This window comes from Acomys minous (assembly GCF_964271855.1).
Source record: "Acomys minous genome assembly, chromosome: 4".
NCBI lineage: Eukaryota > Metazoa > Chordata > Mammalia > Rodentia > Muridae > Acomys > Acomys minous.
The window spans coordinates 89,823,149-89,836,281 of NC_140486.1; the positions used below are offsets into that span (position 1 = coordinate 89,823,149).

Here is a 13,133-nt window from a genome sequence, read left to right on the forward strand (position 1 = left end):
CTGATAGTGCCTGGCTTCATGGGTGTTCAGATACACTAGTTTTTCATCCCTCTTGTCCCTGTCTGTGGCCTAAACACAGCAGGAGGAAATGCTGGTCCGAGGAGACCGGGCATGAGTTCATATACAAGGTCCTGTGCATGCTCGACCTACACCAGGCATGATTTAGAAATGACAGTTGGCCGCTTGGTTTTTCCTTTCACCCTTATCCAGGGAAACCAAACGAAACTCGCGTATCCTTGCTCTAGCTACTTATTTTTAATGGAGAACATACAAGTACACGAGGTCCATATGGCAGTTATTGATTTGGGCCATCTGGTAAGCCAGGGCTTATGCCTACCATGTTAGGTCAGAAGCTAGTCCAAAAAGCCTTTCCTCCCATAAGAGAGGCCCCCGGTCAGCTGGGGACAGGGATGGATTTCATTACAGACCCGGGGCTAGGCTGAGAGGACGCTGAAGCCCAACTCTTAAGAGGCTGTCTACAACCTTGAGCCTACAACAAAGAGCTGAGAGAACCGAGAAAAGTGTTGACTGACAGAAGGTACGGGGTAGAAGGCAGCCCCCATCCGCTCACGCACTCAGAATGGGGAACTAGAGCAAACAGCAGTGAAGTGCTGTGCAATTAAAAAATGCCCTGCACATAGTCCCGGAGAGCCTGCAACGTGAGGGAGAGGGAGCGTCAAGTTCAAGCTAGTGTGTGAGGTCTGCGGGGCCCCGACAGATGACATACCCACCTCCTTATAACGAATGTGCTGTTTTCTCTCTTTATGAGCTTCTGAAGTGTTTTCTTTTTTCAAATCTCCTTCCTCTGTTTGCTCTCAGCCCCGAAGCAAAATATTCCCTCCTTCCAAAACTTTTTGCAAAGTTCGCTTTTTTTTTTCCAAGTTAGAGCAGGATGAGAAATTAAATTTCTTTTTTTCACAGTGATGCTAAAAAGCCCAGCACAACAAAACCGCTGGTGATGTCTGGGTGTGCACGCAGAGCTTCCCTGCCCCTCTCCATGAGTGCCCACGTGTTGGCGTCATAAACAGGGGTTTCAGTGACAACTGCTTTGCATCTTTACGTTGCAGATATTTCAAGCTAACAACGATGCAACTGAGGTGGTGCTGAATAAGCTCCCTGTGCCACTGCTGACCAGGTTCATCAGGATCCGCCCACAGACGTGGCACCTGGGCATCGCCCTGCGGCTGGAGCTCTTCGGCTGCCGGGTCACAGGTGAGGTGGGGGGAGGGGGGTTTCGGGTGAGACAGGGGAAACAACTGTATCCTAGGCTTCTCCCCCACTTCTGAACCTGTAAGATTGTGCCACGTGACCTTCCCAAAAGGATGGCTCGAAGGCTCAAGTCCTACAGGACTTACTCCTTTCATCTACTCATCCATGTATTCATTCAATATGTTTGTCATTAAGCTCATGCTTGTTTATACTAGTTAAAACGTACTGAATGCTAATTTGATACCCAATCCTACCATAAGCGTGCTGTCTTTTAGTATTCTTAGGACAACTCAATGGCCTAAGTGTTGTCATTTTCCTCACCTTACACAATAGGAAACCAAGAGTTAAGGTACTAAATCCCCAGTAAGTTATGGTACCACAGTAACCTAGGTAACTTGAGCCTCAAAATAGTGCTCTCTGATGATCTCATGCAGAGACCAGGATGTAGACACGGCACTACAGACACACAGGAACCACAACAGACCCACTCTGATGTAGACATCCCAGCAAGTTGGATGGAAAAATTAGTAACAAGCAAGATAAACAAATGTAAAAATCAAGAAATAGGGAGGGCCTCATGATCCTTGGAGTATTCCACAGAGGGCTTGGCTCAAGGCAAACCTCCTCGAGGATGAGTGACTGAGGTCAGAGCGCAGACAAACCAGACGATACCTGCCGGAGAAAGGCTGAAAAGCACACTCGGCTCTTGTGAACGCCGCTTGTCTGTTGGCAGTGTAGCAAGAGAGCCGGGAAACAGCATGTGGGGACTGTGTCTGAAGGGGAAACGGTGCTTGCCTGAGCTAAAACCCAAGGGCTGCAGGGTAGCGGGTGCCAGAGTGGAATCTGGAGCCTTTGCTAAGCTGGTTCCATGGTGTAACCATGAGACCATGGTGACTGGACTCGCAATAGGATGGCTATAGCTACAGGCTGATCATTTCCGCTCTTTGGACTGCATCCAGGAAGGCAAGCTGCTTTGTTGACCTGCTGGTCCAAGCACCCCGTGTCTGCACCTCCTCCGCACCTTTCATGACTCTCTCCTCTACATTATACTGTCCGTTCTTCCTAACACCTAAGATGATGCTGGCGAAGAAATTAGACTCGGGAAAGCAATAGCTTAACCCAAATCATCACGCACCTAGGAGGTGACAGAGCCAGGACATGTACCCAGGATACTACCAGCCCATCTTGTAGGCAAAACGATCTTCCAGGAACTAACTCAACGCACGCCTGCGCTCCACTGCACTCGCTGTCCTTGCGAGGGTCAGTGAGGGTTGGTGTCGTGGATGGATGGTGCTGACACATATCCTCCGAAGCCCTGCCCAGAGCCATAAATCCAGAGAGCTAACAGCCACTACTGTGCGCTTAGGTACACCAGGCACTATTCCTAGACCTGCGCTGAGGTAACTGACAGAGTCCTCACAGCAGGTAGCCACTGCTGAGAGCGTCCCTTTTAGACTTGGGGAGCTTGACGCGTGGAGCGATTAAATCACTTGACCAAACTTAGCTGGCTAAGAAAACGAGGAGTCCAAGTTCAGGTTCTGAGAGTCACACTGCTATACAAGATGGAAATTAAAATAAGTATGTGACCTGATGGTCTGACTACTTAATGATTAGACTCTAATCATTAGACTTAATGATTAGATAGTTCGCCGGCCTCAGCCACAAGTGACTTCTAGTGTCTTCCTTGTCTCCCCTAGATGCACCCTGCTCCAACATGTTGGGCATGCTCTCGGGCCTCATTGCTGACACCCAGATCTCTGCCTCCTCCACCCGAGAGTACCTCTGGAGTCCCAGTGCAGCCCGCCTGGTTAGCAGCCGCTCTGGCTGGTTCCCTCGGAACCCTCAAGCTCAGCCAGGAGAAGAGTGGCTTCAGGTGGACCTTGGGACACCCAAGACTGTGAAAGGTGTCATCATCCAGGGAGCCCGCGGAGGAGACAGCATCACTGCCATGGAAGCCAGGGCGTTTGTACGCAAGTTCAAAGTCTCCTACAGCCTAAACGGCAAGGACTGGGAATATATCCAGGACCCCAGGACTCAGCAACCAAAGGTAGGCCGTTCATAGGGAGTTCTAATACCATTCTAAACAGGGAAGTTAAAGTGGGGTACAGGGATCCGGGGTGATGATTTCCCATCTAGCAGCCATCATCAAACCCTATCACCACAATAAAACGATCGTCAACAGAGACACTGTATTGCACCAGGCCTGGTCCTTAAATTAAACTCCTTCTTAATCCCCATAATCTTTCTACAAAATCTATTCCTTGGCCACTCACGTTTTGGAGACACTAGACTGAGGCTTATGTTGTATCCACGGTCACACTGTTCGTTGCTGCTTAAACCATGATTCGGAAACCAAAAGTCAGACTTCAAAAGCCAGACACCTAACCAGTGCTCAGCACAGCCTGCTTATGAAGCTGAGTGCTCTCCACAGCCTCTCCGGGATAAAGTTTCCCTGAAACAGGCCAGACATCCCAAGGGGGATGTGGTTGTTGGAGGCCAAACTATAGAAACTGGGAGATACTTCCAAAAATAACTGTTTTTTCTGGACATTGCGTGCCTCCCTATTTTCTTAATCTTGATTGCTCAGATCTTCCCTGCCTCTCACACTGAGTTTGAATGGAAGAAAAAGCATCTTACGCTGGGGCAGAAGTCCGAGCCAGAACAGCCTCCTCCCAGCCATGAGAGTAAAGAAGGCTAAGCTTCACCCTAGCATGCAAGGAGGCCCAGAGGGGAGAGGGCATTAAGCCTTTCCCCTGTTCAGCTTCCTCTCCTGCTAGGCCAGGCTATCTGGTCCTGCATGCAGCATCCTTAAGAAGGAGAGGCGTCCTCCCTATAATAAGCAGGGCTTTCCGTTCAGAATGCAGAGGCCAGGGCTAAATGGGAGGTTACACAGTACCGACGTGAACTTCCAGACAGATCACAATTCCAAGGGCTTGGGGAGACTTGGGGTTTGGAAACCAGGACCTTCAATGAATAGAGCGGAGCCTGGAACCACAGGTTCCCCCAGCGACAGATGCCCATGGCTTTTCTTGAAAGCAAAAGTGATCTTGGCCAGTTTCAGAGCATGCCCTGCCTGAGACAGTAGCCTTGCTTTTAAAACTATGGATCCTGAGCCCCGACAGATCGCTGGTCCTCAGGAACTCCTGAACCCACCCATCTCAACACCTGTTTTCTCCCTATGCAAGGGACCCCGAGGTGGTTCTGGGTGTCAGCCCCACACAGGTTCAACTTTTGTCAGCAATTTTATGCATAGGTGACCTAGGAGAGGTTTCTTTCAGTAGAATTGCTTCTGATAAACAAAGGTCTAGAAGACAGTCTCAGGCCATCAGTTTGTAATAGCCAGTTGTCTTTCAGACTGTCAGTAAACTGGCAACAGTTGGCCATTAGGATCCTTCCGTGCCCGTACTCTCAGGGATTGAATAGCCTGTAGGGTATTCATTCATGCAGGTCAAGCATAGTACCACCTGAACTGTATCTCCATCCTATTCAGATACCTTATGCATACAGACTTCCAAGCCATAGAAAAAGAAAACACTTATATATATATATATAACACTATATATATATATAACACAAGGAATCTAAAATAGTAGATACAGCCAACCCTGCCTGCCGTTCCTTCTGGCCAAGGTCAGTTTAAATCACATTTGGAACTTAGACCTCCCCTGACAATGGCCTCTCTAATGCTCCCTGATTTTCTTATTTCCAAGTCCCCCCGTGGATTTTCCAAATGATCAAAAGACCTTGGTTTGAAATAAAGCTCACGTAGGTGGGATTACCCTAGGAAGCAACCTTGAAGCTGACTTGTGGGTTGGGTGCAGTTGGGGAGAGGTTGACTTGTGGGTTGGGTGTGGCTGGGGAGAGGAAAGTGGAGGAGGAGTCTCACATGAGAGCTGAACCCCCTTGCCTCCCTGCAGCTGTTTGAAGGGAACATGCACTACGACACCCCCGACATCCGGAGGTTCGATCCAGTTCCCGCGCAGTATGTGCGGGTATACCCAGAGAGGTGGTCACCAGCAGGAATTGGGATGAGGCTGGAGGTCCTGGGCTGTGACTGGACAGGTAAGCGGGCTTTCCTCTCCGTGTCTTGCTCATCTGATGGCCTTGTGATCTTGGTAACCTGGGCAGAGGTCCCGGACAGTCAGTCCTCATGAAGCTAGCTAGACTCCAGCGCATCCCTGCTGCCTGGTGGTCTGTTGTATTATTGGGAGTACCTCTGAACTTGGAGGAATCTCTGAAGGGGAGCATTTTGTCCTTTGTCAAGGATCACGTCAGTTCTTCAACATGAGTCTCTCAAAAACAAATCATAACCACCCACCCAAATTCAATTAGACCACAGCTCTTCAGGCCAAGGGCGGGGGGCTTTGGCTGTTGATTTAGGAAAGAAAAACCCTGTCATGATAATAAAGTAATCGGTTTATGTCTGAATCTGGCCTCCAGATGTCAGAGGCTCAGAGAAGGCACTTTCGTTTCAAAGCCACAGCTGTAAAAAGGCATTTATTTGCTCAGGAGGGACACTGGTGCAAGGGTGCATCTTCCCAGCATGCATCCATGGTCCTGCTCCTTCCTGCCCTACCCAGTGGCACAGGCCTCGGGCAAGTGCCTCTGTGAATTCTCCCTGTGAGGGTGAGGCCCCAGAGCTAACCCTCCTGCTTGCTGGTTGCTGAGAGAGGAAGCTGGTACCTATCCGAGTCAGGCCCCACCTTGCCTCTGGCCACTGGCTCTACTTCTTCCGTAGAGCTGGCACAGCCTGTCAAAATGAGCTTTGGGGAGTCACCTGGAGCCTCAGGGGGCCCCACCCTGAGGCCCCACCCAGCGCCAGCAGGAGCCTCCAGCAGATTGTGTTCTCTTGCCCCTCCCTACCAGAGCCCCAGGTAGCCCCATTTTCCTGTCTGCTGTGCCTGTCACTGGCTCAGGCAGCAGGGTGGCATGAAGGATTAATAAGAGCATGTCAGAGAAGTGCCTTTGGCTCCCAGGGAGAAAAGTGTTGCCTGTGTGAGGGCTACAAGGGCACAGAGGCATCCTGGGCGGGCGTGCAGGCAAGAATGGGGGCCCAAGTTCACCTCTAGGCATGGAAGTGAAGACAGCCCCATGGAATTCATACTAGTAGGGAGGCACAGTGCGCTGCCCTTCCCCCCATCCCCCATTACACATTTGTAATGGTAATGCTGACACACACACTTGTTAGGGGTAAATCAGTTCCCTAAAGCCTGAATGTGTGTCAACTGTGCCTCGGCGATATACTAAAGGCCCAGCTCAGATATAATTAGTTTTTTCATTTACCCGTCTGAGGTTCGGGCCTTAGAGCTACAGAGGATCCAGAAGCTTCTAAGCTAGTGGATTCCAAACACATTTGACCCTGTACCTCACATTAAACTGAATCTCAGCTCCTTTCGTTGGCATGCAAGCACACATACGTGTGCATACAGGGAAGTTCCTAGACTCCAGAAAGATTGCTAAGTTCAAGTCGTTCCCATCACTAGGTGTAGAACCTCGGCCACATGACTTCATCTCTTACCCAGTAAGAGGGGATGGCATTGGTCTATCTCAAGGCCCTGCAGCTGCAGTGAGAATGGCGCACAGGAATGGTGAGGAGTATTTAGACTGCTGCCCTACCCTGGCAAGCTGATTATAGGCAAATGTAACTGAAGGAGGGGATCCCCAGGCGGCGCTCAACCTTACTAGGTGAGCACACCCTGAAGGATTACGATTAGCTCAGACGCCTAAAAAGCTGTTAGAGTCCCTTAAATCGATTCCATGACCTACCAATGAGTGTGATACACGGTTCAAAACCAAACCACAGAAATAACCCTACTGCCCTTTCACAGACTGGGAAACTGAGTCCCAGGAAGGTCATCCAGCCGGCTGAGGGCCAAGTCACACTTCCCTCTGGCCCCTTTTCCTTCTGTGCCACCCGTCTCCCACGCTGGCCTTGCTTTCTGGCCAGCTGGACAGTGTTGCGAACATCCTCTTCCCCTCTTTGTCCCTCCAGCCCCAACCTGCCCCAAATTGCCCTGGTGACAGCAACAGGTTTCTCATTTCAAAGCCCAGGCCTGCTCTTGGAAGATCAGAGTTGAGGCGTGTTAGCCTCTGCCCAGCCTCCTCCGTTGTCTTTGAAGTCTCTGACATCTGGTTTTCATTTTGGAGAAACGCTGCTGTTTAGTGAGCAGTTACCTCGGAGCTCCCAGTACAAACAGTGGGCACAGAGGCCAGTCTCCTGTTTCTTCACTTTCACTCACAACACCCTGCCCTCTTGTCACCTCATAGGCCCCGGGCTTTACTTTATCTCCTCCCACCAAACTGACGAGCTTTGCCTCAAACTTCCAATTTTTAGTGCATATTCTTCTTGTTTTTAAATTTTCCATTTTTGTGTGCAAACGAGCCCTTGGGTCACTTTTTTTTCCCCTTCCCCAAAAAGGGTAACAGAAAGACTAAAGGGCTGGGTTGAACCCGGTCAGCTGCATAATTTGAGGGGCCGGCTTTACCTGTTCGCCAGTTTGTTTAGGTTTCTAATGATTACTTCTTGCCTTGCCACCCATAGTTGGCTTTACAATTGAGTTTGTGATTCAGTGGCACAGTGACAAACTCACAAATTAGGACGCTTCGAGGTTATTTGTTATTTACTTTGAGCAAAAGGCAGACACGACAATGGGAAACAGGAAAGGTTATGCACGCAGCGTTTAATAGCAGAAAGGTGGGAAGTCGACCGTGAAAGCACTTTTCAGCATATTTACCTATTTCCCCAGCTCCTGGCTTTATTAAGTGGTATCCTGGAGGGTGCCCCCACAAAGGCACCTAACCACGTGCTATAGTGCAAAAGTGGCATGTACAGAGATGGGAGAGAGACAAAGACCTCAGGTCTCCAGGGCATCTTGGTAGAAGGCCGCTCCGGCATATACCACACTCCACAACACAGAGCTTTCCAGAACCTTTCCCACCCCACCCAGGGCCTGACTCACAACCTCATTCATTCCCCAAATAGTTGATGGCTGAGTGGTTGAGTGAGGAAACAAACGAATGAATGAATCACCTACCTGGCCCAGGTGAAAACCGACTGCCCATAGCGTGGTGTGACCTAGTGCTTCTTATTGTAACATTTCTTATAAGTTGCCAACATTTGTGAGCCTGAAGATTTTACTAAGGGATAGTAGGCTTTCCTGCCTGGGGGAGAGGTGTGCGGGGCGGGGGTGGGGGGGTGGGGGGTTGGGGGGTGTGGGGTGTGGGGAGGGTGAGCGGGGAGGTTGGAAGAACTAGCTGGACTAGGCTATCTGCTCTCTGGGCCTCTGCCTGTTGAATCAAGTCATGGTGTCTGGGTGGCTCTTTTGTCCACGGTCACTATCTCCACCACTGCCTGACTCTTCCAGCCGTAGTCACCTTCCTCACAGAATGGTAGCTGTATCGATCGGGTGTTTTAATTTGCCAATACCTTGGCCAGGAGGCAAAGCCCAGATTACACGTTCCCATCTGTCCGTGTCCAGGAAACACTGACACGGAGTCTGGGCTCAGGCTTTCCAAGCTGCCGTTTCACTTACACGCAACTTTGGTAACAAGTACTTCTGATTATATTATTGTAGGTGGGCCCTGCGGGCCAGATTGTTTTATAGAGTTAGGTCTGATTCCGAACAGACCCTGTCTAGCATAGGGAAAGGGTGTGTTTTGAGAAAGCAGGACCGAGCACTGAGACCCCACCACCAGCCACGAAGAGACAGAGCACTGGGGGCCCATTTCCCACGGAACAGAAACACACTTCATCATGCATGGAGTTGTTTCTGTCGGTTTTGGTGGGCGGCATTCACTTTGATTGTGTGCTCTACCACCCTGCCCTCTTAACAGAATACCCAATGTGATTCAGCTCTACTTTGGGAGTCAACATCACCCACCCCACCCCACACCATGGTTGCCATGTTGGGGCTTCCCTAACAGGCTCCCATGTGGGGTTTCTGTCCATGCCTCTTGCAACTTCTTTGGGCATTCTGGTGAATTTAGGGTTCTGTGCACATCTGTGCACCTTCCTGTTCCTCCTCACAAGCCCAGCCCTAGAAAGAAGACTCTGCTTTGGCATCTTCCCCTGCTGGGTTGGAGTGCAGCCTACTGCAGCAATTTTCTTTTCTCCCTTCACCTTCACACAGACTCAAAGCCCACGGTGGAGACACTGGGACCCACCGTAAAGAGTGAAGAGACCACCACCCCTTATTCCATGGACGAGGATGCCACGGAGTGTGGAGAAAACTGCAGCTTTGAGGATGGTAAGGACTGGCATGTTCATCATATTGCCTCTGGGGTATAATGAGCATGGGCCAGGCAGATGACAAGTGAGAACTTGGGGTTCCTTGGGTTAGAGGTCCACATGAACTTAGAAGAGGACTTGAGGGCACACAAATATACTCAGAGGCCCAAGGCAGTGGCTGCTAGAAATACTCAGATATTGTAACAACAATACAAATACAAATCTACTGTTAAGATAAGGAGCCTGAGTCCTCACAATCTTCTTTAGTTAAAGGAAAACCATGCCCAGCATTTTTAAAATTAATTAATAGCAATGACAGCTTTTCCTGTTAGAATGTGCCTCTGTGGTACAATCGTATGAAGACCTGGTGTCTTTCCCTCACCTTGCCCCCTTTCTGGGGTTTGGTAGTCCTTGACTCTAATTGCCAAGTCAGTTCATCAATTATCCAGGATCCATTGCACTTCCCTGTGTCTTGCTATAACCTTGGTTTATGAAAGTGTACCAGGGATAATTCTTCCAGACTGCATGTCATATCTGCAAAGAGCACACAGGCAGGATGTGGGAGTCCTCATCCAGTGCTGCGAAACCCCAAGGATTCTAATTTTTGGACCATCTCTTCACATGGGAAATCTGCATTCCCCTCATTTTATCTTCCAAAGATATCCAAGCTAGATAAAGTCAGTAATTAGAAAGATCCCAAAACCAAGTCTTGTTTCCAGTCCTGTTGTTCAGGTCACCATGTATTTGGACACTCCTAAGCAGCCACTGCTTTTACAACACCTGGCACCTTAGCCTGGACTTTTCAGTTTGACAGCCTCAATTTACAGCAAATTACTGGTCGTTATTAAATGTTGATTAAACAAAATGAGAAAAGATTGGCAAAGAGGCCTGATAAGGCACGTAAAGACGTAGATAGCTGCTGAAAGCGTGGAACCTGCTCGTAGCCAGAGGGCAACATGGGAAACTGCCTGGATGGTGTGGATGGCTCAAAAAAAAAAAAAACCAAACCAAACCAAACCAAATAGCCCTTAAGAAGAATGGGATGAAAGCCAAAAAAACTAATGCTGAAGTTGTGGGACTAAAAAAACGATAATTCAATGCACATGCTTTGGGGAGTGTCCTTTGGTATACTGTGTGGGTAGGGGACACTGTTAGTCAGGATTAGTTGAGTGCAGAATCTTGAAATTTCAATGAACTTGTTTTAGTTTCATAATGAGAAGTGGAGAATCTTCCAAGGCATGTCTGAGACAGAGAGCTGAAAATGAAACGCACAGGGAGTTAATGTGTGGCACCAGCCTCACAGAGTTAGCGTGTCAGGAGGCCTGGAGTGGGGACTCTATCTAAACTGCAATCCAAAGGAAAATTTAAGGGTTCTGCTGCAGCCTTTCAGACGTTTATTTTTAATATAATTTTACCGTTTACAGCGGTTTGTTTGATTTGAGGTTTCTTTGATGGTCCCTCCCTTCTTTTCGGTAAAAGATCTTTTTGTGGAATTTGGTTCCTGAGATATAGTATGCATATAAACATTACAGGGGAATTATGGTATATTGAATTACTTTGTATTTTTTGAATGGAAAAATAGACATGCAGAAATTGCGGAGAGAAGGGGATGGTAAGGGCTAAAGACTGACTTTCCCAGCCGCAGGTTGGTGCGTCTGTGATGGGTCCCATGTGTTCCCTTTCCACTCCAGCTGACTTTGGCTAAGGGTGGGCAAACACTGACTGCTCCCTCTTGGGAAGAGGGCGCACAAGGAGGGTCGGCTGGCAATTTCATCCTGCTGCTGAGGTCAGCAGTGCCCTCTAAAGACAAGCTTCCTCCACCCCAGGGTGGGCAGTTTGGTTCTACCCAGCTGCTGTTGCTTGCACACATTTTAGCCAGAATTCGGAACCTTCTCCATGGACATTTCTCTCAGGGAACTTGGGGAGGGAAGTGGGAAGGCTAAAGACCCCACTTCCTCCCACACTTCCTCCCACACTTCCTCCCACACTTCCTCCCAGTTACCAGCATTGCCAAGCCTTTTCCTCTGTCTCTGTCCAAGCTTAACTTCCCATTTTCGCTTTTCCCACACCTCTGCACCACCCCCCGTGTAATTCCAAGATTAGCATTAGCTCATACCGGGTTTTTAGATGTGGGTGGAACCCCAGAGAAAACCCACTTTGTTCCACCTTTGGGCTCACTTAGGTAAAGTGCCAAAGTAGAGAGGGGGAGCCACTATTGGTCACTTTTTAAGAGATTTGTGGAGAATGTGTTCTACAGGAGCTCTGCAGAACGCACTCCAGGGGAACGGGGGTTACAGAGCTGAGCCACCAGGCCTGGCCTACAAAAGTTGTCCCTATCTTACTCAGCACTGAGCTGGGCAACTCCAAGGGTGGCGACCCCTTTGTTTTCACTCTTAACATGTCAGATTGCCCACTCGACCGTGCCACTCTATACCAGCCCTCTGAAATAAGGCATGTGTCCTGAAGAGGTGAAGGACAGCAAACAACAAACAAGCCAGCCTTGTTTCTGAGGACACTTTCTTTGCATCAGCCAGAAGTTCCCTGGCACTTGGGTCTCTCTGGGCGCTAATGGGCTGCCCCATCCCTTCTGAGAGCCAGGCTGGCAGGAGATGGGATAATCCTTCCACCGAGGCACTGGGGAGACATTCTTCTCTGGCATTTAGGGAACAGCAATTTTCACATTTGTCTGCTCTCTGAGGTAAAAGAGAGAAGAAGCTGATTAGAGCCCGGAGCCATTTGGTGGCCTCGTTTATAATTCCTTACTATGGGAACCACTGGCAGACTTGGCTTTCGTGCCTGGGAAGGATGAGACCAAAGCCTGACCCGAAAGTCAGCGATCGCCAAGACGAGTGAGGTGAATGAGGAAAGGGACCCCTTCTCTCTCCACCTCATGCTTAGTTAGCCCTTGCCAGCCATTGAAATAACCCCGCTGTGGCTGCTCTCTGGAGCCGGGTCATTTGCCTGCCTCTTTGGTTACTTTTCTTTTCCTTTTAGACAAAGATTTGCAACTCCCTTCAGGATTCAACTGCAATTTTGATTTCCCCGAAGAGCCCTGTGGTTGGATGTACGACCATGCCAAGTGGCTCAGGAGCACCTGGATCAGCAGTGCCAACCCCAATGACCGAACGTTTCCAGGTAAGGCAGTTGAGGCAGCCTATGAAACACGGAAGGCCAGCCCGCACATGTTTTTGTCCCGACTCCTTTGCAAGCTTCAGAACTTCCCCGCCACAGAGCAATTCTCTGCTCTTTAGCCTCAAGCCACTACAGACATCAGCACACACACTGGATGGTCCCTAGCCCACTCAGAATCTCAACACAGCTTGAGGTGGCGAGGGAGAAAGGGAAACCATGATAAACGAGAGAAAGAAGAAGCCATTGGGAGGTCCTTAGGAGATGGGCAGAGTCCACTAATGCCTTCTTGTTCACCTTGCCAGCACTGGCTACTACTGGCACATAGCCTCTTGTCAACAACAAAGGTAGGCATTGTTTCCAAGGTTGTTCACTGGGAAACCGCTGGCCTTAATTCTGACTCATAGTTCTGTGGGTACCACCGTTCCTGGAGTCAGTCGAGGCCAAGGGCTGAAATGCTGCCGTGCACAGGGCGTGACAGCACGGATGTGATGCCCACGGGTGTGTCTTAACAAAGAGCCAGACACTTGGCCTATAAAGAAGACTTACTGTCAGGCCTTGGCATATC

General features: G+C 49.5%; 1 protein-coding gene across 6 annotated transcripts in view; it reads left to right on the top strand.

Moving 5' to 3' along the window:
- The window catches only part of NRP2 (neuropilin 2), a 118,303-nt gene that overhangs the window by 58,788 nt on the left and 46,382 nt on the right, over positions 1-13,133 (top strand). For all 6 annotated transcript variants that reach the window (XM_084778920.1, XM_084778924.1, XM_084778922.1 and 3 more), the window contains exons 8-12: positions 1,068-1,212; positions 2,907-3,256; positions 5,127-5,271; positions 9,339-9,455; positions 12,431-12,571. In XM_084778920.1, coding sequence (XP_084635046.1) covers positions 1,068-1,212; positions 2,907-3,256; positions 5,127-5,271; positions 9,339-9,455; positions 12,431-12,571 — 898 coding nt within the window. The remainder of the gene's footprint in view (positions 1-1,067; positions 1,213-2,906; positions 3,257-5,126; positions 5,272-9,338; positions 9,456-12,430; positions 12,572-13,133) is intronic.